Source organism: Halictus rubicundus, chromosome 11, assembly GCF_050948215.1.
Source record: "Halictus rubicundus isolate RS-2024b chromosome 11, iyHalRubi1_principal, whole genome shotgun sequence".
Classification (NCBI taxonomy): Eukaryota; Metazoa; Arthropoda; class Insecta; order Hymenoptera; family Halictidae; genus Halictus; species Halictus rubicundus.
Window position 1 is genome coordinate 10,296,546 of NC_135159.1, and position 24,491 is coordinate 10,321,036.

Consider the following 24,491-nt stretch of genomic DNA (forward strand, 5'->3'; position numbering starts at 1 on the left):
CAATATAACATTTTTCAATAAATAAACTCGTTTATTGTATTTTACAGTATTAAATATTTTATAAAATGTCAATGCATAAAAAGATAATTTTCTATTTGCTTACTATACAGAATTTATTTTATAATTTTTAGACAAACTTCATCAGCAAGTCGAACCTCTGCAAGCTAATTTTCGAGTTGTTCCTAACAAAATCTGGGAACAAGATGCACAATATCAATCTTGGAAACCACAAAATGAAGAAAAAACTATTAAAAACAATCCAGACAATGCTCTGGAGGAACTCGTTAGTCTTAAACACCCCAGAATTCAATTTCTCCACGAACGACTCGATCCTCCTTCAATTCTGCTCCAAGTATTACACCTCTGCAATCACAAACATTTTAAACAATTTCAAACTAACCTTAAAAGAGGACGAAGAAAAAGAATTTTCAACTCGTTTCCTCGAACCCTTAAAATCACTACAAGATATTGTGAAAAAGTTAGAATCAGAAGAAAACGACGTAGAAAGAGGCAAAGGATGGCTGATTCTCGGCTACCTCCAGATGTTCCTCTTCCACGACCTGGGATCCATAGATCCGGTACAAAAGATTGCCTTGAAGACAAAATATATTCGCGAGAACATGTCAGAGCTGGAGCATATGATGCTAATCGAGCATCTGCAGGATAACATCCGGGCAACTGCCACTCCCCGCGATCGATTCTGGTCGAGACGCAATCATCTGAGGGGATTAGCAATGGAAGTGAAGAGCTTCAAAAACATCCAAGCTGCGAGACCTTCCTCAAGCTTCCAAAACCTCAGAGAAGAGATAGAGAATTTCTCGAGGAACATCGGCTCGTTTGAAGCGGTCTTCCGGCAGCTGGATCATCTAAATGTCATCACTGATAAAGCCCAGCGTAAAGAATTGATCAATCTAGATCGAGAGCAGCTTCAAGAAGCATTGATCTGGAAGAAATCGCTGGAAAGATTTGCTGGCAAGCTGGAAAAGAATTACTTGGTAGGATTTCCCGATTTGGTCTCACCCATGATCGCCGCCATCTTGAATTTGCACCATGGAGTCTCTATTTTGGTCCAACAAATCTCCAACTTGCAGCATGAGAGCCTAAACTCTGACATTTGCTATAATCTACTGCGTTTTCCTGTTGCCAGTCTTTATCAACAGAATTATTTGGATCTGGTTAGGTTATGTGCCTCTGAGAAAATGATCTTGATCCTAGGAAGACAGTCTGGGTCGAAAATTCTGCAGAAAGATAGATTTTCCATGACAATGATCGCTTTGCACGAGTTAGAGAATTTGTCTGCTGTTGTTGGATTAGGTTCTAAGTCAATTTGGGAAGAATTGAGCAAGATTTTGTTAAAAATTCGAATTTTGTGGAGGGAGCAAGAGAAACAACGAGAAGAGGAAGCTAAGGAGAAGGAGAGTCTTTTTAAGATGAAGTCCGAGAAAGAAGAGGATGAGATAAACTTCAGGAAAATGTTCCCTGGTTTTCAACAGGACTTTTTGGAACTTGTGGAAATATTTCCTGGCTTCCAGCAGGAGTTCCCAGAGCTCCAAAAATTATCAAACAATGATCAAACTGAGAAAGACCAATTCTTTGAGCTGATATCTTCGAAAGATGCACGGGAGATTCAAACGATTCACTGGAACATCTTGCAGAACTCAGCTCAAGAACATTCAAATAATAAAAATTCTATAAACAGATCAAGAAGGTCTAAGAACCAGTTAGATCACACAGAAAGTCAAGAGCCTAATTTTGTGAGGCCCCTGGCTCAAAGGTTCGAGATGCTCGGACCCTCAATTGGAACATGGCCGGAGAACTTAACCTCAAAATTAATCTGCAGTCTGAATGTCTTAATATCACGAAAATGTAGTTTTGAAACTACCAGCAGAGATGTTTATGATTTCTACAGGGATCCAAATATAGTAGAGGTTGAAGAGTGTCAACCATACTTCGAGAAGCTTACAGAAAAGATTGAGACTTTCCTGACTGAGTGGTCAGAGAACCCCATCTTGAACACCATTAAATCGATCATTGAGAGAATCCTCAGTTTTCCAATAAATTCGTCATTGCTGAGGTTCCTAGTTGGTGTTGAATTGTTGTTAACAAAAATTCAGCAATGGGAGGAGAATGCTCGTCACGACGTCAGCCTGGCAGAGTTCATAGAGTTCTTTGGCAAGAAAATCCTTCATTGGAGGAAGCTAGAGCTCTCCAGATGCAAGGATTCATTAGAAATCCTTGAAGATGACTTGAAATCTGAGGCCTCCAGGTGGTGGTTCTTCCTTTTTGACTTGGTTGACCAGTATCTCGCGGAGGACCTTGACCCTGAACACCCTGAAAACAGTGAAGAGATCAAGGTCACTGGTCCTACGAAGGAGAAAATTCATGGGACCCTGGAACGGTTCCTTACGGAATCATCTTTAATTCAATTTGAGTCGAGACTCCAGCTGATCTTCTTATTCCATCAACATATCTCGATGTTCAGTGAAGGCAAGAGGGAAAGGGAACTGTCCGCCATTTTCTGGAACGTTTATCACTACTATCGTTGTTTCCTAAGCGATGTCAGTAATAAAATAAAGACCCTGAAAGAGCCAATTGCTAAGAAATTAAAGGACACTATCAAGATCACCAGATGGAATGATATCAGTTATTGGTCCGTGAAGAACACTGCCGAGAAGACGCGCAGAACTCTGCACAAGTTCGTAAAAGAGTTCCAAAAGGGCTTGTTGGAGAACGTGGCTGCCCATCTGGCTTTGAAGATGAAGACAGAGACCTTGAGCGTTGACAACAGGAGAGCATTAAGTCCTTCTGACTTCTTGATTCAGCTTGAGGCTAGGAAATTAAGTAGAATGGAGAAGGTAGTTCGCAAGGCTCGTCAATTCTGTCAGGACATTATTGTACAATGCAACTACTCTCAGGTTAGAACTGATATTGAGTCTTTCATAGAAGACATGCTTGAAGAGAGTAAACGATTGAAGAATTTAGAAGTGGATAAGACCCTAACGAAAGGCAAGCAGAAGTCTCTGTTGAAGAGCATGCTTCAGCAGAAGAAGATGGCGTTGGCGAATTATTTCAAATCTTTGAGTCAGCTTGGACTCTCTTATAGAATAGGTATTCTGACCTGGAAGAACAGGAAAAGTGAAATCACGTGTCATGGATCGATGCCATTGGATCTGCTGGAGATCCAGAGGTTCCAGTTCCGGACAGATTTGAATGAGAACGTGTTGAAAGGGTTGCTCGAACAGTGGTCAGGCTGCGACAAGTATTATTATGAGTCTCTGATCAAGTTGAACTTCCTGGATGGCATTTTGAATTCTGGAAGAAGCGATATAGGACCTCAGAATGCTGAACGTTGTAGAGGATTCTCCGTTCATCTGACTCTATTAGCTCATAAGCAGAAGGAACTCGTTTTTAACTTACTTAAGCATTTCCTTCCTCTTAGAATTCAATTACTCAATCTTGATCTCATGATGGATGAGTCAACCAAGGAGGATTCTGGTGCAGAGGCGGGACAGAGCGACCTGCAAAGCCTAATGTTTAATTTCCAGGACCTGTTGCAGGTGCTGGAGCTGAGTATGAAGCAGGTTATTGTCTTTTTAGAAAGTTGTCCACCCGACTCCCTTGAAGAGGAGAAACTTCTAGATCTAAACAGAATAGTCAGACCTGTTTTGAAAGAGCACAGTGTTGTTGAAGATTCAACGACGTCTATGAAGGATTCCTTGAAATTGATACAGAGTGTAACTGATGAACTGAACAAATGGATTACAGTGTCTGAGAAAGTTAAAAAATCTGGCCACATCTTCTTCTTCCACAAACAACACATTGACTTCCTTAAGACAAGCTACCGGAAGATCAATGAGGTGAAAGGCAAGCTAGCTGATCTCAGCTCGAGCTTCACGGTAGATCATCCTATCACTGAGAATCTTCTCTTCATGGTGAACAAGATTAATAGGAATGTTGAACAGTTTGAGTTAGTATTGAGCGAACCAGTAATAAAGGAAGATGGGAAACCTGAAGACTTGGAGGTGTATAAGAAACGTTTGGATGTATTGATCACGCAAGTACTTATTGCGATTCAGAAGAAGTTGCAGAACAGTCGGAAGACAAGTGAAGAGACAGAGGAGTCTAAGAAGGAGTTTGAAGAAAGTTTCGAGGAGAATTATATGACCGACAGGTTGATAGAGTCCTTGAGGACAGCTATTCCTGATTTGAAGCTGAGGACAGTATCGAAAATCCTTAGGGAGCTGATGCAGATTATTTATCAAACAGATGTTAAATCTGCTAATCAGTGTATGAGGTAAGTTCCTCTCTACCGGATCTCTGGTCACTTATACTAGCTAAATTTATCCATGAGCTACTTGTTATATACAACGTAATAATTGGTTTTTCTTACGTTTCACTTACATATTTTCATTTCCAGGTTACTATTAGAGCACCTGCCTCTTCTGAAGCAATACGCCCTTCTTCTTCAGTATTACCTGTACGAACAGGTGGCTTCATTCCGTCTGACTTGCAAGTTCCTCTACCTTCAGCTAAACGTCTTCCTAGATTTAGCTGCAAATGGTTTCTGTCAACAGGAAGACACAAGTGCTACCGAGGAAGATCAAGATGGCGGCCCAAGTGAGGGAGGAATGGGCTTAGCTGAGGGTGAAGGGAAAAAGGATGTCTCAGACAGAATAGAATCAGAGGATCAACTGGAGGACACAAAGGGTCCAAACGACGAGAAAAAGGACAATGAACAGAAGGACACTAAAGAGGAAGATAAGGGTATCGAGATGTCGGAGAACTTCGAGAGCCACCTACAAGACCTGGAGCAAGATGAAGAAGACAAGGACAAGGAGGAGGAGGATGACTTAGACAAAGAGATGGGTGAGACCGATGAGACTGCTGAGAAGCTCGACGAAGAGATGTGGAAGGATGAGGAAGAGGAAGAGGGAGATGAAGAAGAGAAAGGTGAAGAGAATCAGAAAGACAAGAAGGGAAGTGGGGAGGAGACAGGGCAGGAGGAAATGGGCGCAAAAGATGGGAACGAGGAGAAAGATGAGACTGAGGGCAGGGAGTCAGAGAAGGAAGGTCAGAGGAAAGAGGAAGAGAAGAAGGAGATCAATGAGTTCAATGAACCCGAGGTGGACGATGATCAGATAGACCCCTATCATGGGAAACAGCAACCAGAGATCGAGCCAGAGGCGTTTGATCTCCCAGAGGACATGGCTTTGGACGACGAAATGAAAGAGGACAAGGAAACTGACCAGCAGGAAGAGAATCCTTTCGACATTGATCAGATGAAGGACGCTAAGATCCCAGAAGAGCCTGAGGAATCTAAAGAAGAGGAGGGCAAGGAAGATGCAGCCGATGAACCTATGAACGATGAAGATGATAGTGATGTAGAGGAAGATCCACAAGCAGACAGTGATACGAAGAAGGATGCCAAGGAAGCTGACGTCGAGGAGAATAAGGAAAAGGATTCAGAGGAACAGAAGATGGAGGAAGAACAGACACAGGAGGAGGAGAAGGTGTCTCCCAGCTTGGACGCAAGCAGCAAAGAAGTGGATGCTTCAGACGAGGTTGAGGCAAGGAAAGATGGTTCTAGAGATGCTGTGGCGAGTCAGGCGAATGATGAAAATATGGAGACTGATCCTACAGAGGTTAGCGCAGATGATACCAAAGACAAAGGTAGGTTTAACACAGTAACATGCGTATTAAGTAAAATTACATATCTACGTAGGAACCTAAGACTCGAGAACAACGTAATATTTTTCGTTCCAGGAACGGGTCAGTCACAGACAGAAAAACGCCAGGGTCACTCCGGGTCCAAGAAAGAAGAGAACGCACCTACGTCCGGTGAGGAGAGGTCGTCGAAGCCGATTGAGAAACGAAGGAAACCGGGTCAGAGCGATGAGAACCGCAGTCTGCTTGATGACGAGGTCCAACCATCAGCAAAGAAACTGAAAACTGGACTGATGCGAGAGGAGCGGGATGAGCATGAAGAAGAGCGGAACGATGCTGAGAATGGAGGCGCAAGCGAGACTTATGAGCACATCAAGAAGTCTGAGAAGTTTGATGACATTGTCTTTGACGCTGCGACTGAGGAGCAAGTTAAGAAACAAGCGTCCAATTTGGAAGGTCAGTTGACCATCACGTACCAAGTGTAAAATGTGATTGGTAAAAATACAAACCTTTGGTTTGTGTTGCTACCTTGCTGCTACTTGATGTTTTGGTTTTAGATAATGAAGAAAAAATGGATGAGGAGCCAGAGGATGATGATGTGAAGATGCATGAGGATCCAGAGCCGCAGGAACAGCAGGAGAAAGTGGAGAAGGAGCAGCCCTCTAAAGTACCTGACAGCGAAAAGGACAAATCAGGTCGCGGAAAGGGTGAAAGGTCTGACGACGTTGAAGAGGTTGAGATGGTGGGTGAAGTTGAGGGTGAAACAGCGGAGACAAGTCGCGTTTTGCGTGGCACAGAGTCCACCTTTCACACAATACTATCAGCGACGGATCTCTACGGTGTCTCGACAGAGGATATTGCGAAGAAGAGATCTGAGATCGAGAATATGCTTGGTCACTGGACTCAGCAAGCATCGTCAGTTGAAGCAGCGAATGCTTGGAGCTCTATCAGTGCGTTGACAGAGTCAGCTGCCAGGGAACTCAGTGAAAAATTGCGTCTAGTGTTGGAACCAACGCTAACATCCAGGTTAAAAGGCGATTATAGGACTGGCAGACGTATTAACATGAGAAAAGTGATCCCCTATATTGCTAGCGAATTCCGCAAGGATAAAATATGGTTGAGGCGGACGAAACCATCGAAGAGAGACTACCAGATTGTACTGGCAATCGATGACTCTAGTAGCATGGCTGATAATCATTCCAAGGAATTAGCTTTCGAGTCGCTCTCGTTAATTGGCAAGGCTATGACTTATTTAGAGGTTGGACAGCTGGCTGTTATTAACTTTGGGGAACGAGTGAATATCCTTCATCCGTTCGGAGAAAATTTCACTGAAGAGAGCGGGGCAAGGTGGGTATTCAACAGGCGTACCCAGAAATCACAGTTTCGAAAAATACATTGAATTTATAAATTATTCATATGAAAAATACAGTAAAGGTTCAATAAATTGGTGAAAATCTCATAAAAAATAATGAAATATAAAGAAGTTTTGTAATTGGATTAGTAGTGGTTCCACGATTATGAGGATTTTAATTTTCAGATTGATCCAGGAAATGAAATTCGAGCAGAAGAAGACCATGATTGGTCAGTTGCTGGAGTATGCAACAGACATGTTCACAGCTCAGGGCAGTGCTACTGATAACGCGAAATTAGTGACTATTCTGTCTGATGGCAGAGGAATATTTTCAGAGGGAGTAGAAACAGTGACTTTAGCTGTGAGGAGAGCTAAATTACTAAATATTTTCTTGGTCTTCATAATCGTTGATAATCCTCTGAACAAGGTGAGAGACAAATACATCGGTATACTTACAACAAATTAATTAAACGAATTTTACTAATAATCTTGATGTCGAATTACTTTATAGGACTCGATTCTGGATATACGAATGCCAGTTTTCGAAAATGGGAAGTTGCTTGGTATACGTTCTTACATGGACAATTTCCCATTTCCATTTTACATTGTTCTACGAGATTTGGATACTTTGCCGGTGGTACTCAGCGATGCATTGCGACAGTGGTTTGAAATTGTTGGTAGGATTGACACGTAAAGACTAACTTTTATTTATAGATGCATTGCATTACTGCGTTTGTATGTACTTTTGTTATGTCGTATCTGTATCATATAATAAGTCATATAAATATCATCAAAGAGAGTTGGATCTTACACATATTTATTTACAAAATCTTATCTGTTCTTACATTTAGCAAGCCAGAAGGAATTCAATACGCTTCCATGAACATTCTCACGGTATTTCATATCGTGCCACACGAAACAGTATAATAAGGTGACTGGCGTACTCCTACATGTCGTCTGTGATAATGGTTCCACAATATTAGTTCCGACCGATACGGCAGGATGTGACACAACAATGGTAAGGGGGCTCTAGACACTAGAGCCCCACGGACGTGAGACAAAAAATCACAAACGAGGTATAGGAGTAGACCAATCACCATATGGGGTTTCGTGTCTCACGATCTGAAATACCGACATCGTTAACAACAACTAGATTTCTTACGCCCTCTACGCTAACGAACGATAAATGTTGCAACTAGATCCACGAGAAGCTTAGATCATACAGCTGTAATAAATGGAAGGACCTCCGACCGAAGGAATATCAATTTTAGGCAAAAAATATCAATTTTAAGAAAAGTAACTTTTGAAAAGTTCAGAAGCAAAGTTCAATTAGAAATTCAGGAAAAAAGGTGACGGTGTTCAATGAATGACAAGTTAATCCGAAACAAAAACTGTGATTTTCGGTTAGTAATTCAAAGGAGCTTACCAAGAAGCTGAAAGTGGACCAAGGGAAAACAAGGAAAGCATTGAAGGCCCACCTTGGCCCATCCCGAGCTAGCCTAAAGTAAATTCTGACACAATTCAATTAAATACACAAGTTTTTATAATTAGTAAATCTTAAATTCTATTTTACAATGTTATCGCAAAGCAGCTATTAGCTCGATATTATTCTCTATTTGTAAGATACTAGAAGATCTTACAAATAAAGAATATTACCGATTGCCCGGGTCTCACCACGAGGAGGTTGCTGCACAAGAGACCCGAAAGGAAGCCAGAAGGAATTCGATACGCTTCCTTCTGACTCCCTTTCTTACAACGACGCTTTCGAGTCTTACAAACTAAATTTCGCAGCGTATGTCGAGCAATTATTGCGGAGCAAAAGGTGTGAATCGGAGAAGAAGTCTCCGATTCACGGGAGATCAAAAACGAATCAGGCAGAAGGCTCTGATTCTTTCAAAGAGAGAAACAAAACCGAACCAGAGCAGAAGGCTCTGGATCGAGGGTGACGCGACGCGTACAATGCTTGCAGCCCAACTCCAGCCAGCACCGGTACCCGACGTGTCCTCACGAAGAGCGATGGCCGAGAGAAGCGTTCAAACGATACCCTAAGTTTCCCCCACCCACCTGTCGCCAGGCAACGACTAGCGTTGAGGCGACTCGGGTGGACTTACGGCAGGGAGGATTTTACACGAGTGAACAGGTCTCTCGAACATCCCTCTCAATGGATCTACGCCGAGCACCGGTACCAACCGGTCTGGTACATACAAGCAAGGTCCGACACAGCAGATGGCTGTGTCGGAGTCAAAAATCGAACCGAGCAAAGTGAAGTTACGGCAATAATTACTCGACATTTATACAATACTAATAAACAAGCTTAATAACTAACGCACGCACTCGAATCGAGCAATTATTGTGAGCCAAAAAAAAACTAATTCTGACAAGTCTCTGAACAATTCCAGAGAAAATAAAAATGGAGCAGAAGGCTCAGATTTACGAGAAAGTAAAATGAAAGAAGCGAACCAGAGTACTAGCCTCTGGTTCGAGGGTGACGCTACCAACTGGTCACAGCAGAAGGCTGTGACCCAAATCAGCAAGCGAAACTAACAAAATGAATCGAACACAATAATTGCTCGACAACTAGTACTAACTTATAAATAATGTGGTCTTCGTTCGATGCGGTGTCTTCGTTCGATGTGGTGTCTTCGTTCGACGACAAAATTTCTCATCTGTTGCATTCACTCTGAAACAGACTAATAGTAATGAGACACAATACAATGGAGGAACCGAAGTAAAAAAAGACGACGAAACAAAGACGAAACGATGACCCCGTACACGAGTACGGCCTACCTAATATGCACAAGAGTGCGAAATCTATCCAGCTCACGAGAGCCAAGCTAACCCCGCACACGAGTGCGGACTACCTAACATGCACAAGAGTGCAAAACTACCAGCTCACGGGAGCCAACCTAAGACCAGCTCACGAGAGCCAAGCTAACCCCGCACACGAGTGCGGCCTACCTAACATGCACAAGAGTGCGAAATCTACCCAGCTCACGAGAGCCAACCTAACACCAGCTCACGAGAGCCAAGCTAACCCCGTACACGAGTACGGCCTACCTACATGCACAAGAGTGCAAATCTAACGGGCTCACGAGAGCCATAACAACCCCGTACACGAGTACGGCCTACCTAATATGCACGAGAGTGCGAATCTAACCGGCTCACGGGAGCCATAACAACCCCGTACACGAGTACGGCCTAACCGAGAACAAACTAAGAGTAGATGAAGTCAAAACTTCAATCTACTGAGGTGGCGCTTCGGGGCGCCCCGGGTTCGCCAATACCCGTACTCACCCACAGCAGTGAGTCCCTGAGGGACCTCCGTTCGGAGGAATACCAATTTTAAATCAGATAAATAAATTTTAAAAGAGGAACTTTTGAAAGTTCAGAAATAAATTTCAATTGGAAAGATGAACAATTCCAATCGAAAATAAATCTAACGAGATAGGGACGCAACAACCTAAAGGCTAGGGTCGCCTCGGGTTTGCCAATACCCGTCTCACCCACGGCCCCATCCGTGAGTGAGCCCCTGAGGGACCTCCGTTCGGAGGAATACCAATTTTAAGCCAAACATAGGAATTTTAAGAAAAGGAACTTTTAAAAAGTTCAGAAGCAAATTTCAATTAGAAATCCAGAAAAAATGTAGGATGTTTATTGAATGAAAAAGTATTCCGAAACAAGAAGTGTGTGTTTCGATTAATAATTAAAAAGAGCTGCAAAGAAAGCGTAGGTGGGCCAAGGGTAAACAAGGAAAGCGCGAAGGAAAGCAGGGAGGACCCTTGGCCCACCCGAAACAAGTTTAAAATAAATTGAGACACAATTCAATTAAATACACAAGTTTTTATTATTAGTACGTCTTAATTTTATTTCACAATGTTACCGCAAATTATAAATGAGCAGCTATTAGCTCGATATTATTCTCTATTTGTTAGATAATAGAAGATTTAACAAATAGAGAATATTACCGATTGCCCGGGTCTCACCACGAGGAGGTTGCTGCACAAGAGACCCGAAAGGAAGCCAGAAGGAATTCGATACGCTTCCTTCTGACTCCCTTTCTTACAACGACGCTTTCGAGTCTTACAAACTAAATTTCGCAGCGTATGTCGAGCAATTATTGCGGAGCAAAAGGTGTGAATCGGAGAAGAAGTCTCCGATGCACGGGAGATCAAAAGCGAATCAGGCAGAAGGCTCTGATTCTTTCGAAGAGAGAAACAAAACCGAACCAGAGCAGAAGGCTCTGGATCGAGGGTGACGCGACGCGTACAATGCTTGCAGCCCAACTCCAGCCAGCACCGGTACCCGACGTGTCCTCACGAAGAGCGATGGCCGAGAGAAGCGTTCAAACGATACCCATTTCCCCCACCCACCTGTCGCCAGGCAACGACTAGCGTTGAGGCGACTCGGGTGGCCTTACAGCAGAGAGGATTTTACACGAGTGAACAGGTCTCTCAACCATCCCTCTCAATGGATCTACGCCGAGCACCGATACCAACCGGTCTGGTACATACAAGCAAGGTCCGACACAGCATAAGGCTGTGTCGGAGTCAAAAATCGAACCGAGCAAACTGAAGTTACGGCAATAATTACTCGACATTTATACAATACTGATAAACAAGCTTAATAACTAACGCACGCAATCGAATCGAGCAATTATTGTGAGCCAAAAAAAAACTAATTCTGACAAGTCTCTGAACAATTCCAGAGAAAATAAAAATGGAGCAGAAGGCTCAGATTTACGAGAAAGTAAAATGAAAGAAGCGAACCAGAGTACTAGCCTCTGGTTCGAGGGTGACGCTACCAACTGGTCACAGCAGAAGGCTGTGACCCAAATCAACAAGCGAAACTAACAAAATGAATCGAACACAATAATTGCTCGACAACTAATACTAACTTATAAATAATGTGGTCTTCGTTCGATGCGGTGTCTTCGTTCGATGCGGTGTCTTCGTTCGACGACAAAATTTCTCATCTGTTGCATTCACTCTGAAACAGACTAATAGTAATGAGACACAATACAATGGAGGAACCGAAGTAAAAAAAGACGACGAAAATAAGATGAAACGATGACCCCGCACACGAGTGCGGCCTACCTAACATGCACAAGAGTGCAAAACTACCAGCTCACGGGAGCCAACCTAAGACCAGCTCACGAGAGCCAAACTAACCCCGTACACGAGTACGGCCTACCTAACATGCACAAGGGTGCAAATCTAACGGCTCACGAGAGCCATAACAACCCCGTACACGAGTACGGCCTACCTAATATGCACGAGAGTGCGAATCTAACCGGCTCACGGGAGCCATAACAACCCCGTACACGAGTACGGCCTAACCGAGAACAAACTAAGAGTAGATGAAGACAGAACTTCAATCTACTGAGGTGGCGCTTCGGGGCGCCCCGGGTTCGCCAATACCCGTACTCACCCACAGCAGTGAGTCCCTGAGGGACCTCCGTTCGGAGGAATACCAATTTTAAATCAGATAGATAAATTTTAAAAGAGGAACTTTTGAAAGTTCAGAAATAAATTTCAATTGGAAAGATGAACAATTCCAATCGAAAATAAATCTAACGAGATAGGGACGCAACAACCTAAAGGCTAGGGTCGCCTCGGGTTTGCCAATACCCGTCTCACCCACGGCCCCATCCGTGAGTGAGCCCCTGAGGGACCTCCGTTCGGAGGAATACCAATTTTAAGCCAAACATAGGAATTTTAAGAAAAGGAACTTTTAAAAAGTTCAGAAGCAAATTTCAATTAGAAATCCAGAAAAATGTAGGATGTTTATTGAATGAAAAAGTATTCCGAAACAAGAAGTGTGTGTTTCGATTAATAATTAAAAGGAACTGCCAAGAAGGCGTAGGTGGGCCAAGGGTAAACAAGGAAAGCGCGAAGGAAAGCAGGGAGGACCCTTGGCCCACCCCAAACAAGTTTAAAATAAATTGAGACACAATTCAATTAGATACACAAGTTTTTATTATTAGTACGTCTTAATTTTATTTCACAATGTTACCGCAAATTATAAATGAGCAGCTATTAGCTCGATATTATTCTCTATTTGTTAGATAATAGAAGATCTAACAAATAGAGAATATTACCGATTGCCCGGGTCTCACCACGAGGAGGTTGCTGCACAAGAGACCCGAAAGGAAGCCAGAACGAATTCTATACGCTTCCTTCTGACTCCCTTTCTTACAACGTCGCTTTCGAGTCTTACAAACTAAATTTCGCAGCGTATGTCGAGTAATTATTGCGGAGCAAAAGGTGTGAATCGGAGAAGAAGTCTCCGATCCACGAGGGATCAAGAACGAATCAGGCAGAAGGCTCTGATTCTTTCAATGAGAGAAACAAAACCGAACCAGAGCAGAAGGCTCTGGTTCGAGGGTGACGCGACGCGTACAATGCTTGCAGCCCAACTCCAGCCAGTACCGATACCCGACGTGTCCACACGAAGAACGATGGCCGAGAGAAGCGTTCAAACGATACCCATTTCCCCCACCCACCTGTCGCCAGGCAACGACTAGCGTTGAGGCGACTCGGGTGGCCTTACAGCAGAGAGGATTTTACACGAGTGAACAGGTCTCTCGTACATCCCTCTCAATGTTTCTTCGCCGAGTACCGGTACCAACCGGTCTGGTACATACAAGCAAGGCCGACACAGCCTAAGGCTGTGTCGGAGTCAAAAATCGAACCGAGCAAAGTGAAATTATGGCAATCATTACTCGACATTATTACAACGACGATGAACAAATCTTAAAAACTAACGTACGCACGCAAGTCGAGCAATTATTGTGGACAAAAGAAGGAAACTAAATCAGGCAAGTCTCTGAACAATGCGAGACAAAATAAAAGCAAGCGAATTTAACAAAGTGAATCTAACACAATAATTGCTCGACAACTAATACTAACTTATAAATAATATGACGTCTTCGTACCACGTGTTGTCTTCGTTCGACCATAAAATTTCTCATCTGTTGTACTCGCTCTGAAACAGACTAATAATAATTAGGCAAGATACAACGGAGGAATCGAAGTAATAGAAGACGACGAAATAAAGAACAAACGATGACCCCGTACACGAGTACGGCCTACCTAACACGCACAAGAGTGCGGAATCTACCCAGCTCACGAGAGCCAAACCTAACACCAGCTCACGAGAGCCAAGCTAACCCCGTACACGAGTACGGCCTACCTAACACGCACAAGAGTGCGAAATCTACCCAGCTCACGAGAGCCAAACCTAACACCAGCTCACGAGAGCCAAGCTAACCCCGTACACGAGTACGGCCTACCTAATATGCACAAGAGTGCGAATCTAATCGGCTCACGCGAGCCAAAATAACCCCGTACACGAGTACGGCCTACCTAATATGCACAAGAGTGCGAATCTAATCGGCTCACGGGAGCCATAACAACCCCGTACACGAGTACGGCCTACCTAATATGCACGAGAGTGCGAATCTAACCGGCTCACGGGAGCCATAACAACCCCGTACACGAGTACGGCCTAACCGAGAACAAACTAAGAGTAGATGAAGACAGAACTTCAATCTACTGAGGTGGCGCTTCGGGGCGCCCCGGGTTCGCCAATACCCGTACTCACCCACAGCAGTGAGTCCCTGAGGGACCTCCGTTCGGAGGAATACCAATTTTAAATCAGATAGATAAATTTTAAAAGAGGAACTTTTGAAAGTTCAGAAATAAATTTCAATTGGAAAGATGAACAATTCCAATCGAAAATAAATCTAACGAGATAGGGACGCAACAACCTAAAGGCTAGGGTCGCCTCGGGTTTGCCAATACCCGTCTCACCCACGGCCCCATCCGTGAGTGAGCCCCTGAGGGACCTCCGTTCGGAGGAATACCAATTTTAAGCCAAACATAGGAATTTTAAGAAAAGGAACTTTTAAAAAGTTCAGAAGCAAATTTCAATTAGAAATCCAGAAAAAATGTAGGATGTTTATTGAATGAAAAAGTATTCCGAAACAAGAAGTGTGTGTTTCGATTAATAATTAAAAAGAGCTGCAAAGAAAGCGTAGGTGGGCCAAGGGTAAACAAGGAAAGCGCGAAGGAAAGCAGGGAGGACCCTTGGCCCACCCGAAACAAGTTTAAAATAAATTGAGACACAATTCAATTAAATACACAAGTTTTTATTATTAGTACGTCTTAATTTTATTTCACAATGTTACCGCAAATTATAAATGAGCAGCTATTAGCTCGATATTATTCTCTATTTGTTAGATAATAGAAGATTTAACAAATAGAGAATATTACCGATTGCCCGGGTCTCACCACGAGGAGGTTGCTGCACAAGAGACCCGAAAGGAAGCCAGAAGGAATTCGATACGCTTCCTTCTGACTCCCTTTCTTACAACGACGCTTTCGAGTCTTACAAACTAAATTTCGCAGCGTATGTCGAGCAATTATTGCGGAGCAAAAGGTGTGAATCGGAGAAGAAGTCTCCGATTCACGGGAGATCAAAAACGAATCAGGCAGAAGGCTCTGATTCTTTCAAAGAGAGAAACAAAACCGAACCAGAGCAGAAGGCTCTGGATCGAGGGTGACGCGACGCGTACAATGCTTGCAGCCCAACTCCAGCCAGCACCGGTACCCGACGTGTCCTCACGAAGAGCGATGGCCGAGAGAAGCGTTCAAACGATACCCATTTCCCCCACCCACCTGTCGCCAGGCAACGACTAGCGTTGAGGCGACTCGGGTGGCCTTACAGCAGAGAGGATTTTACACGAGTGAACAGGTCTCTCAACCATCCCTCTCAATGGATCTACGCCGAGCACCGGTACCAACCGGTCTGGTACATACAAGCAAGGTCCGACACAGCAGATGGCTGTGTCGGAATCAAAAATCGAACCGAGCAAACTGAAGTTACGGCAATAATTACTCGACATTTATACAATACTAAGAAACAAGCTTAATAACTAACGCACGCACTCGAATCGAGCAATTATTGTGAGCCAAAAAAAAAACTAATTCTGACAAGTCTCTGAACAATTCCAGAGAAAATAAAAATGGAGCAGAAGGCTCAGATTTACGAGAAAGTAAAATGAAAGAAGCGAACCAGAGTACTAGCCTCTGGTTCGAGGGTGACGCTACCAACTTAGTCACAGCAGAAGGCTGTGACCCAAATCAACAAGCGAAACTAACAAAATGAATCGAACACAATAATTGCTCGACAACTAATACTAACTTATAAATAATGTGGTCTTCGTTCGATGCGGTGTCTTCGTTCGATGCGGTGTCTTCGTTCGACGACAAAATTTCTCATCTGTTGCATTCACTCTGAAACAGACTAATAGTAATGAGACACAATACAATGGAGGAACCGAAGTAAAAAAAGACGACGAAACAAAGATGAAACGATGACCCCGTACACGAGTACGGCCTACCTAATATGCACAAGAGTGCGAAATCTATCCAGCTCACGAGAGCCAACCTAACACCAGCTCACGAGAGCCAAGCTAACCCCGTACACGAGTACGGCCTACCTAACATGCACAAGAGTGCGAAATCTACCCAGCTCACGAGAGCCAACCTAACACCAGCTCACGAGAGCCAAGCTAACCCCGTACACGAGTACGGCCTACCTACATGCACAAGAGTGCAAATCTAACGGCTCATGATAGCCAAACTAACCCCGTACACGAGTACGGCCTACCTAACATGCACAAGAGTGCAAATCTAACGGCTCACGAGAGCCATAACAACCCCGTACACGAGTACGGCCTAACCGACAACAAACTAAGAGTAGATGAAGACAGAACTTCAATCTACTGAGGTGGCGCTTCGGGGCGCCCCGGGTTCGCCAATACCCGTACTCACCCACAGCAGTGAGTCCCTGAGGGACCTCCGTTCGGAGGAATACCAATTTTAAATCAGATAGATAAATTTTAAAAGAGGAACTTTTGAAAGTTCAGAAATAAATTTCAATTGGAAAGATGAACAATTCCAATCGAAAATAAATCTAACGAGATAGGGACGCAACAACCTAAAGGCTAGGGTCGCCTCGGGTTTGCCAATACCCGTCTCACCCACGGCCCCATCCGTGAGTGAGCCCCTGAGGGACCTCCGTTCGGAGGAATACCAATTTTAAACCAAATACATAAATTTTACAAGAGGAACTTTTGAAAATTCAGAAGTAATGCTTAATTGGAAAGATGATCAATTTCAATCAAAAATAAATCTAACGAAATTGGGACGCAATGACCTACAAGCTCGGGTGGCCATGGGTTCGCTAATACCCGTACTCACCCACGGGCCCGGCCCGTGAGTGAGTCGCTAAGGGACCTCCATTCGGAGGAATACCAATTTTAAACCAGATAAATAAATTATAGAAGAAGAACTTTTGAAAGTTCAGAAATAATTTTTTATTTGAAAGTTGAAAAATTTTAATCAAGAATAAATATAGCGAAATTAGAACGCAACAACCTACAAGTTTTTGTCGCCCCGAGTTCGCTAATACGCGTACTCACCCACGGCCCGGCCCGTGAGTGAGCCCCGAGGGACCTCCGATCGGAGGAATACCAATTTTATATTAAAAATATAATATAATATAATTTCAAAATACCAATTTTATGTCCAAAATATAATATAATATAATAAAATTTCAGAGTACTAATTTTGTGTCAAAAATATAATATAATGTAATTTCAAGAAAAGAAACAAATTCCGAAGCAAATTGGAATTAAAAATACAGAAATAATAACACTGTCCAACAAAATTAAACTTTTTTCGAGTTTTGCAATACCTGTTGGGTGATTCTTATACACTTTGTCATCCTAAAACCGAATCTGAAAGTAGAATTGCTCCATCACGCAACGTTTTCGAAACATTTTGGTTTTTGTAAAAATGCCCGATTTTGATACGAAACGACGTGTTACGGAAAAACTAAACACGCGAGAAAGTTCAAATTTGAGTCAAGAGATAGAGAGGACTCTCCTCTACATATTCATATAGGCAATTATATTTTTATGTACTTCCTAATAGTTGTAAATGGTTGTTAAAGTTTGAAAATGTGCCGACCCGGGTACTTTGTACGCTCTATTTTTGTATTTATGTGAAAAATCCTTTATCTAGCAGGAATTTACTATACAGGAATGCATTCTACAGACATTTCTGGTAAAGAAACCATTCACGAAAAGTATTTGGTTCCCTTAATGTACGAGAAGGATCAGAAAATGTTAATTGACAGCGTGTGCGCGACGCGTTCGCGCCAGACGGCCATTGCAGCCTTTTCGCGACTCGCCAGGGCCGTCGCTATGCGTAGTCGACGTTGGTACCACTCAAGTATGTCTTTGCTTACTATGCTTAATTAAATACATTTTTTTTTGTCTTTTTGGGTGCCAATAATTACAAAAGATTATAAAAATACGAGTTATATTCACATTTCATTGTGGAAATGCTTAATAAAGAAAATTGAATGAAATGTGAATATAACTCGTATTTTTATAATCTTTTGTAATGATTGGCACCCAAAAAGGCAAAAAAAAATGTATTTAATTAAGCATAGTAAGCAAAGACATACTTGAGTGGTACCAACGTCGACTACGCATAGCGACGGCCCTGGCGAGTCGCGAAAAGGCTGCAATGGCCGTCTGGCGCGAACGCGTCGCGCACACGCTGTCAATTAACATTTTCTGATCCTTCTCGTACATTAAGGGAACCAAATACTTTTCGTGAATGGTTTCATTACCAGAAATGTCTGTAGAATGCATTCCTGTATAGTAAATTCCTGCTAGATAAAGGATTTTTCACATAAATACAAAAATAGAGCGTACAAAGTACCCGGGTCGGCACATTTTCAAACTTTAACAACCATTTACAACTATTAGGAAGTACATAAAAATATAATTGCCTATATGAATATGTAGAGGAGAGTCCTCTCTATCTCTTGACTCGAATTTGAACTTTCTCCCGTGTTTAGTTTTTCCGTAACACGTCGTTTCGTATCAAAATCGGGCATTTTTACAAAAACCAAAATTTTTCGAAAACGTTGCGTGATGGAGCAATTCTACTTTCAGATTCGGTTTTAGGATGACAAAGTGTATAAGAATCACCCAACAGGTATTGCAAAATTTTTTTGGCGTTGGACAGTGTAATTGACGGCGTTCGTTGATCGAACACGCATTCCAAAACAGAAAATGTATATTTGTGTTGTTACTTACCAGCTGTTGAAAGTTGACCAAGGTGAGCGGAGACGGCTTCCAGGAACCGCTGACCGACCGCGAGCCAGCAGGTGGACCAAGGTTGACCAGTGATGTCCACTGCAGCTCTGGAGGATCCCTGGTCCACCCGAAGGTAGGCGAGGGTAGGCCAGGGTGGTCAGGGTGGCCCAGGGCAGCTCCGGAGAACCTCTGGTCAACTCCAAGGACCTTCGTCCTTCTGGTCCCGGAGCCCTCCCGTTCCGTCCTGAGTGCGCACCACGACTGACTGACTGAGCGCGGACGCCGTGGTGGGGTGCGCGGTGCGCGGTGCGCAACTCCCCCACCCCAAACTAACTTCGACAAACTTCGATCGCCGCGATAGTAATTATTGATAAATTTGTTATTTCTGGCTGCTTAATGTTTATAACAATTTCTTTTGGTAATGGTATCAACAAGCCATCCCTTGACCATCTTACCATCTAATTTTTTAGCAAAAATACCTAATAGAACTCGAGATACAGAGTAACTTTTGAACCATGAATATTCGCACGCATTAATTTATCGAACACATTTCACTGATAAATTTATTATTTCTGGTTGCTTAATGTTTATAACAATTTCTTTTGGTAATGGTATCAACAAGCCATCCCTTGGCCATCTTACCATCTAATTTTTTACTAAAAATACCTAATAGAACTCGAAATACAGAGTAACTTTTGAACCATGAATATTCGCACGCATTAATTTATCGAACACAGTTCTCTGATAAATTTATTATTTCTGGCTGTTTAATGTTTATAACAATTCCTTTCGCCAATGATGTCGACAAGCACTCCCTTGACCATCTCGCCATCTAATTTTTTAATAAAAATACCTAATAGAACTCAAGATACAGAGTAACTTTTGAACAATGAATATTCGCACGTATTAATTTATCGAACACAATTCACTGATAAATTTAATATTTCTGGCTGTTTAATGTTTACAACAATTCGTCTCACCAATGATGTCGACAAGCACTCCCTTGACCATCTTGCTAAGTAATTATTTAGTGAAAATAAATTATAGAAACCGAGATATAGAATAACTTTTAAGCCATGAATATTCGCACGCATTAATTTATCCCACGCAATTCACTGTAAAATTTATTATTTCCGGCTGTTTATTGTTTGTAACAATTCCTTTCGCCAATGATGTCGATAAACACTCCCTTCACCATCTTGACATCCAATTATTTAGTAAAAATAAATTAAAGAAACTGAGATATAAAATAACTTTTGAACCATGAATATTCGCACGCATTAATTTATCGAACACATTTCACTGATAAATTTATTATTTCTGGCTGTTTAATGTTTATAACAATTTCTTTTGGTAATGGTATCAACAAGCCATCCCTTGGCCATCTTACCATCTAATTTTTTAATAAAAATACCTAATAGAACTCGAGATACAGAGTAACTTTTGAACAATGAATATTCGCACGTATTAATTTATCGAACACAATTCACTGATAAATTTATTATTTCTAGCTGTTTAATGTTTACAACAATTCGTCTCACCAATGATGTCGACAAGCACTCCCTTGACCATCTTGCTAACTAATTATTTAGTGAAAATAAATTATAGAAACCGAGATATAGAATAACTTTTGAACCATGAATATTCGCACGCATTAATTTATCGAACACAATTCACTGATAAATTTATTATTTCTGGCTGTTTAATGTTTACAACAATTCGTCTCACCAATGATGTCGACAAGCACTCCCTTGACCATCTTGCTAAGTAATTATTTAGTGAAAATAAATTATAGAAACCGAGATATAGAATAACTTTTAAGCCATAAATATTCGCACGCATTAATTTATCCACGCAATTCACTGTAAAATTTATTATTTCCGGCTGTTTATTGTTTGTAACAATTCCTTTCGCCAATGATGTCGATAAACACTCCCTTCACCATCTTGACATCCAATTATTTAGTAAAAATAAATTAAAGAAACTGAGATATAAAATAACTTTTAAGCCATGAATATTCGCACGCATTAATTTATCGTACGCAATTCACTGATAAATTTATTATTTCTGGCTGTTTAATGTTTGTAACAATTCCTTTCGCCAATGATGTCGATAAGCACTCCCTTGACCATCTTGCCATGTAATTATTTAGTAAAAATAAATTAAAGAAACCGAGATATAAAATAACTTTTAAGCCATGAATATTCGCACGCATTAATTTATCGAACAGGTAACTCCGGTAACGCAAAAACCATTTCGGGCCACCACAGTTCTTATGTGGATTACCAAACAAAAAGTTTATGGCATCCATATAAGAACTGCCTCGGTGCGACCGTGTCCCGGTGTTGACAATAGCTCAGCTGGTCCAGCTCGAGGCCGGCCTCGGGTGAACGAACGCAGACGTAAACCTTTTGTTTACGTCTGTTGTCATACTTGTCGCGAGGCCATCGTTTCCCAAATTCCGAAATATCAAATCCGCTGCCCGTCGTCCTTGGCTCGCTTGATTTACCGCCTTATCATCTCGCCGTTTGTATAAACCTACCTCCTGTTATAATATAAATGTTTATAACAATTCTTTTCGCCAATGATGTCGACGAGCACTCTCTTGACCATCTTGCCATCTAATTATTTAGTAAAAATAAATGATAGAACTCAAGATAGAGAATAACTTTTAAATCATGAATATTCGCACGCATTAATTTATCGAACACATTTCACTGATAAATTTATTATTTCTGGCTGTTTAATGTTTATAACAATTTCTTTTGGTAATTGTATCAACAAGCCATCCCTTGGCCATCTTACCATCTAATTTTTTAATAAAAATACCTAATAGAACTCGAGATACAGAGTAACTTTTGAACAATGAATATTCGCACGTATTAATTTATCGAACACAATTCACTGATAAATTTATTATTTCTAGCTGTTTAATGTTTACAACAATTCGTCTCACCAATGATGTCGACAAGCACTCCCTTGACCATCTTGCTAACTAATTATTTAGTGAAAATAAATTATAGAAACCGAGATATAGAATAACTTTTAAGCCATGAATATTCGCACGCATTAATTTATCGAACACAGTTCTCTGATAAATTTATTATTTCTGGCTGTTTACTGTTTATAACAATTCCTTTCGCCAATGATGTCGACAAGCACTCCCTTGACCACCTCGCCATCTAATTTTTTAATAAAAATACCTAATAGAACTCGAGATACAGAGTAACTTTTGAACAATGAATATTCGCACGTATTAATTTATCGAACACAATTCACTGATAAATTTATTATTTCTGGCTGTTTAATGTTTACAACCATTCGTCTCACCAATGATGTCGACAAGCACTCCCTTGACCATCTTGCTAACTAATTATTTAGTGAAAATAAATTATAGAAACCGAGATATAGAATAACTTTTAAGCCATGAATATTCGCACGCATTAATTTATCGAACACAGTTCTCTGATAAATTTATTATTTCTGGCTGTTTACTGTTTATAACAATTCCTTTCGCCAATGATGTCGACAAGCACTCCCTTGACCACCTCGCCATCTAATTTTTTAATAAAAATACCTAATAGAACTCGAGATACAGAGTAACTTTTGAACAATGAATATTCGCACGTATTAATTTATCGAACACAATTCACTGATAAATTTATTATTTCTGGCTGTTTAATGTTTACAACAATTCGTCTCACCAATGATGTCGACAAGCACTCCCTTGACCATCTTGCTAACTAATTATTTAGTGAAAATGAATTATAGAAACCGAGATATAGAATAACTTTTAAGCCATGAATATTCGCACGCATTAATTTATCCACGCAATTCACTGTAAAATTTATTATTTCCGGCTGTTTATTGTTTGTAACAATTCCTTTCGCCAATGATGTCGATAAACACTCCCTTCACCATCTTGACATCCAATTATTTAGTAAAAATAAATTAAAGAAACTGAGATATAGAATAACTTTTAAGCCATGAATATTCGCACGCATTAATTTATCCACGCAATTCACTGTAAAATTTATTATTTCCGGCTGTTTATTGTTTGTAACAATTCCTTTCGCCAATGATGTCGATAAACACTCCCTTCACCATCTTGACATCCAATTATTTAGTAAAAATAAATTAAAGAAACTGAGATATAAAATAACTTTTAAGCCATGAATATTCGCACGCATTAATTTATCGTACGCAATTCACTGATAAATTTATTATTTCTGGCTGTTTAATGTTTACAACAATTCGTCTCACCAATGATGTCGACAAGCACTCCCTTGCCCATCTTGCTAACTAATTATTTAGTGAAAATAAATTATAGAAACCGAGATATAGAATAACTTTTAAGCCATGAATATTCGCACGCATTAATTTATCCACGCAATTCACTGTAAAATTTATTATTTCCGGCTGTTTATTGTTTGTAACAATTCCTTTCGCCAATGATGTCGATAAACACTCCCTTCACCATCTTGTCACCTAATATTTTAGTAAAGATAAATGATAGAACTCAAGGTACAGAATAACTTTTGAACCATGGATAAATATACACTGATAAATTTATTGTCTCTGCTTGTGTAACGATTGTAAGAATTCCTCTTACCAATGATGCTGTCGAATATCCTCTTGGCTATCTTACCACCTAATCTTTTTAATAAAAATGGCTAATAGTACTCGAGATACAGAGTAACTTTTAAAGCATGTCTTGAGCATGTCTTAAAATATGTCAAAGTAACTTTTATGCATGATTATTCGAAGTATACAAGACACTCGATTCTCATTAAGATTTCTAACTAAAACTACTCGGTATTTCATATCGTGCGACACGAAACAGTATAATAACAGATAATAAGGTGACTGGTGTACTCCTACATCTCGTCTGTGATATTGGTTCCACAATATTAGTTCCGACCGATACGGTAGGATGTGACACAAAAATGGTAAGGGGGCTCTAGAGCCCCGCGGACGTGAGACAAAAAAATACATTGGGTAATTGGTCTACTCCTGTACCTCATTTGTGAAAAAATACATTGGCTGATTGGTCTACTCCTGTACCTCGTCTGTGGTTTTACCAAATCAGCAAGTTTTGTTTGATTCTGCAATATGTTTCGAACTTGCTCCAACAGATGGCGCCACTATAACATTTACTGTGGCGCTTTTTCCAGGTACAATTCAGCTTGTTTTTTTAAAATAACATCATTGTAATTAACATTTGTTTGCATGTTAGAAACAAGCAGGGAAATGAGAAATTAGCAAAACTTTCCCAAACTTTGTGACAAACTGACCCGC

The 24,491-nt window shown here is 41.2% G+C and overlaps 2 protein-coding genes across 2 annotated transcripts in view; both read left to right on the forward strand.

The window, feature by feature from the left end:
- Nucleotides 1-1,546, forward strand: part of LOC143358944 (uncharacterized) — a 321,603-nt gene extending 320,057 nt beyond the window's left edge. Inside the window, exon 2 of the mRNA XM_076796492.1 lies at nucleotides 1,536-1,546. The gene's annotated coding sequence lies outside the window, so the exon portion shown is untranslated. The remainder of the gene's footprint in view (nucleotides 1-1,535) is intronic.
- LOC143358929 (midasin) overlaps nucleotides 1-7,812 on the forward strand; it is an 85,740-nt gene extending 77,928 nt beyond the window's left edge. The window contains exons 17-22 of the mRNA XM_076796468.1: nucleotides 132-4,294; nucleotides 4,418-5,670; nucleotides 5,764-6,120; nucleotides 6,222-7,011; nucleotides 7,202-7,442; nucleotides 7,527-7,812. Of these exons, the coding sequence (XP_076652583.1) occupies nucleotides 132-4,294; nucleotides 4,418-5,670; nucleotides 5,764-6,120; nucleotides 6,222-7,011; nucleotides 7,202-7,442; nucleotides 7,527-7,709 (6,987 nt within the window). The 3' untranslated portion in view covers nucleotides 7,710-7,812. The remainder of the gene's footprint in view (nucleotides 1-131; nucleotides 4,295-4,417; nucleotides 5,671-5,763; nucleotides 6,121-6,221; nucleotides 7,012-7,201; nucleotides 7,443-7,526) is intronic.
- The last annotated feature ends 16,679 nt before the right edge of the window (nucleotides 7,813-24,491 follow it).